This window comes from Prionailurus bengalensis, chromosome D1, assembly GCF_016509475.1.
Source record: "Prionailurus bengalensis isolate Pbe53 chromosome D1, Fcat_Pben_1.1_paternal_pri, whole genome shotgun sequence".
NCBI lineage: Eukaryota > Metazoa > Chordata > Mammalia > Carnivora > Felidae > Prionailurus > Prionailurus bengalensis.
This window is the reverse complement of record NC_057346.1, coordinates 100,829,757-100,832,899: the sequence shown is the minus strand read 5'-3', so window position 1 is coordinate 100,832,899 and position 3,143 is coordinate 100,829,757. Positions and strand designations below refer to the sequence as shown.

General features: G+C 38.1%; 1 protein-coding gene across 1 annotated transcript; it reads right to left on the bottom strand.

The window, feature by feature from the left end:
• Positions 1-1,562: 1,562 nt before the first annotated feature.
• On the bottom strand, positions 1,563-2,474 carry LOC122482711 (olfactory receptor 4C12-like). The gene has a single exon (XM_043579010.1). It carries the CDS (start codon positions 2,472-2,474, stop codon positions 1,563-1,565), a length of 912 nt encoding a protein of 303 aa, XP_043434945.1.
• Positions 2,475-3,143: the final 669 nt, after the last annotated feature.

Sequence of the window (3,143 nt, the reverse complement as noted above, 5' to 3'; positions counted from 1 at the left end):
TCCTTTCTGATGCTCAAAAAATAGATTAAGTGGTTCTGTACTGTTACAGAGACTCCAGTAATAAATTTCATGACTAACACCTGTTGAGAAGTGATTGGTAATAAAAGATCTACAAGGATTCGTTATTAACCTTGATAATATCTCTATCACTCTCCTTTCACTCAAAGAATTGTAGTTTGCTGAAGTCCACATTGTATGTGGCAAAAGTAAGTTTTGATCTCAGAACCATCTTACTTAGAGACTATTTTCTTAATGACAATAACATACCTCCAAATATGCATATAGAAATGATACATAAGATCTCCTTCACATAGAAAAATCATGAAAATAATGTTCTTGATGTAAATGACTAGTGAGTATTACAAGAACAATGAATTGTAATCCAAATAATTCAGTAAGAATAGATAGTAGGCCTTCCCTTTGGAAGCAAGAGAGGAAAAGAGAGAATCAGATCAGATGTAGCGAAAGATTTGAAAGTATTGAAAGTGAAGATAAAGAATATGGAGAGCTTTTCTATCTTCACAGAGTATTACATTTTTGTTTTGCAGTTACAAAGGTAGTGAGCTTGTATTTCATGACTTACGAAGAACTGAGTTGCGTTACTTCCCAGGAATTGCTTTAACAAGATCATCCATTAATAGGCTAATGATACAAGCATAATCTATAGCATTGTTGCTCAAAGGGTATGTGTAAATCACCTGCTTAGAAACATCCACATAATTTGTTTAAAATGCCATTCAAGAACATTCCCATTGAATTAGAATCACTACAGCTGTATCCTGGAAATGTGCATTTTAACAAGAATTCCAGCTGATTCTGAAAGTAAAGTTTGACAACCAAATGACCAATAAATAAATCTAAATGGGATATTTTTTTGATGTTTATTTATTTTTGAGTGACGGAGAGAGAGAGAGAGAGAGACAGAGAACCAGCAAAGGAAGGACAGAAAGAGAGAGAGGGAAACACAGAATTCAAAGCAGTCTCCAGGCTCTGAGCTGTCAGAACAGAGCCCGATGCAGGGCTTGAACCCACAAACCATGAGATCATGACTTGAGCTGAAGTCGGACGCTAAACTGACTGAGCCACCCAGGCGACCCTAAATGGGATATTTTTAAATGATAAATGATTTCCTGCCTGGGCCTTTCCTCTTAGGACTTATGTGCCAACATCAACATACTTTTATATATAATGTCCACTTGGCCCTGAACCATAGAAATTATATTATTTTCTTTTTGTCATTTAAAATATGAAGTGATTTTATGGGGTGCCTGAGTGGCTCAGTTGGTTAAGCGGCCAACTTCCGCTCAGGTCATGATTTCACGGTCCGTGAGTTCCAGCCCTGCATCGGGCTCTGTGCTGACAGCTCAGAGCCTGGAGCCTGTTTCAGATTCTGTGTCTCCCTCTCTCTGCCCCTCCCCCGTTCATGCTCTGTCTCTCTCTGTCTCAAAAATAAATAAACGTTAAAAAAAATGAAATGAATAAAATAAAATAAAATAAAATAAAATAAAATAAAATAAGATATGAAGTGATTTTATGCTGTTGTGATTATTTTTCCATTGAAGTCACCTTTTGATCCGGAGCTTCTTTATGGCACTTTTCACCTCTGAATTTCTCAACGTATAGATTAAAGGGTTTAACATAGGAGTTATCATGGTATAAAACACAGCCACAGCTTTATCAATGGAAAAGGTGATCACTGGGCGCAGATATACAAATAAGCAGGGCACAAAGAAGAAAATGACCACGGTGATGTGAGAGACGCAGGTAGAGAGGGCTTTGCGTCTCCCCTCCAAGCTATAGGTCTTTAGGGAGAGCAAGATGACCACATAGGAAACCACCAAAAGAAGGAAGTTTAACAAACAGATGAACCCACTATTGGCAGCAACAAAGAGACCAAGGGTATGAGTGTCCATGCAAACAAGTTTCAATAAAGGGTACAAATCACACATGAAATGATCTATGACATTGGGGCCACAGAAAGGCAGCCAGACTGTGAAGAGGATCTGAATGGTTGCATGGACAAAGGCTCCAGCCCAGGCCACTCCTACAAGGAGGCCACACGCCTGGTGACTCATGATGGTTGTGTAATGCAAGGGTTTGCAGATGGCCACATAACGGTCATAGGCCATTACTGTGAGAAGGATAATCTCAGCAGCACCAAAAAAATGTTCAGCAAAGACTTGAGTCATACATCCCGTAAAAGAGATGATTTTTCTCACAGTAAGAGTGTCAGCGAGCATTTTAGGGGTCATGGAGGAAGAACAACAGCCATCTATAAGGGCCAAGTAAGACAGGAAGAAGTACATGGGGGTTTCGAGGGCACTACTGGTACTGATGGTGATCATGATGAGCAAGTTGCCCGCCAAGGTGACCAAGTAGACAATTAAAAACACAAAAAAGGAGAATTTCTGAAGTTCCACGTTTTGAGTCAAGCCCAGGAGGATGAATTCTGTCACATTATTCATCTTCTTCATCAGTTCAGTTCAGGTGACAAGTGACTTCCCTGAAAAGAAAGTCATACTCATACTCAAAGTCATCCTCAATAATGATGCCTTCTTCTAATGAATAAATATTCATGGAATGCCTTATTTTTTCTAGTTTTACAGAAGGCAAAAACAAGCACAAGACCATATCAATTATTTCACTTTATATATTCTTACAAGTGACAATATAGGTGGTATTTTTTGTTCTTTATGATTTCCTGATTTGTTTTAATTTTCTACAAGATTGTGTAACCTTTAAAATCAGAAAAGAAAAATACCATGCATTAATTTGGAAAAGCCAATCCATGATGTAGCCATACATGAGGCACATTCAAAATACCCAAAGATGTAAGTATTTTATCCCCAAAATGGCTGCACCCGTTTACCAGTGAAAATCCAATTTGTTCTAATTGAGTTTACAAAAAAAGACTCAAAGACACGTAAAGATTCTTTCACAAGCCATACTTTATCCTACTTTACCTGTCTGGAAACTTTTCAGCTTCCTCAAGACTAAAAATGGCATTGCTACCTTCTCCCAATCTCAGAGAAGCTAGTAAATGGTCATTACAGCACTAGCCACATCGTCTCATACTCTTCTCTCATTCTTCAACAGGCAAATTGTCTTTGAAGGCAAAAATGCATTAATTCACAATTTTAATC

Excerpts from the sequence above, each read along its gene's own strand:
- LOC122482711 (XM_043579010.1), bottom strand. The coding sequence starts at position 2,474 with ATGAAGAAGATGAATAATGTGACAGAATTCATCCTCCTGGGCTTGACT.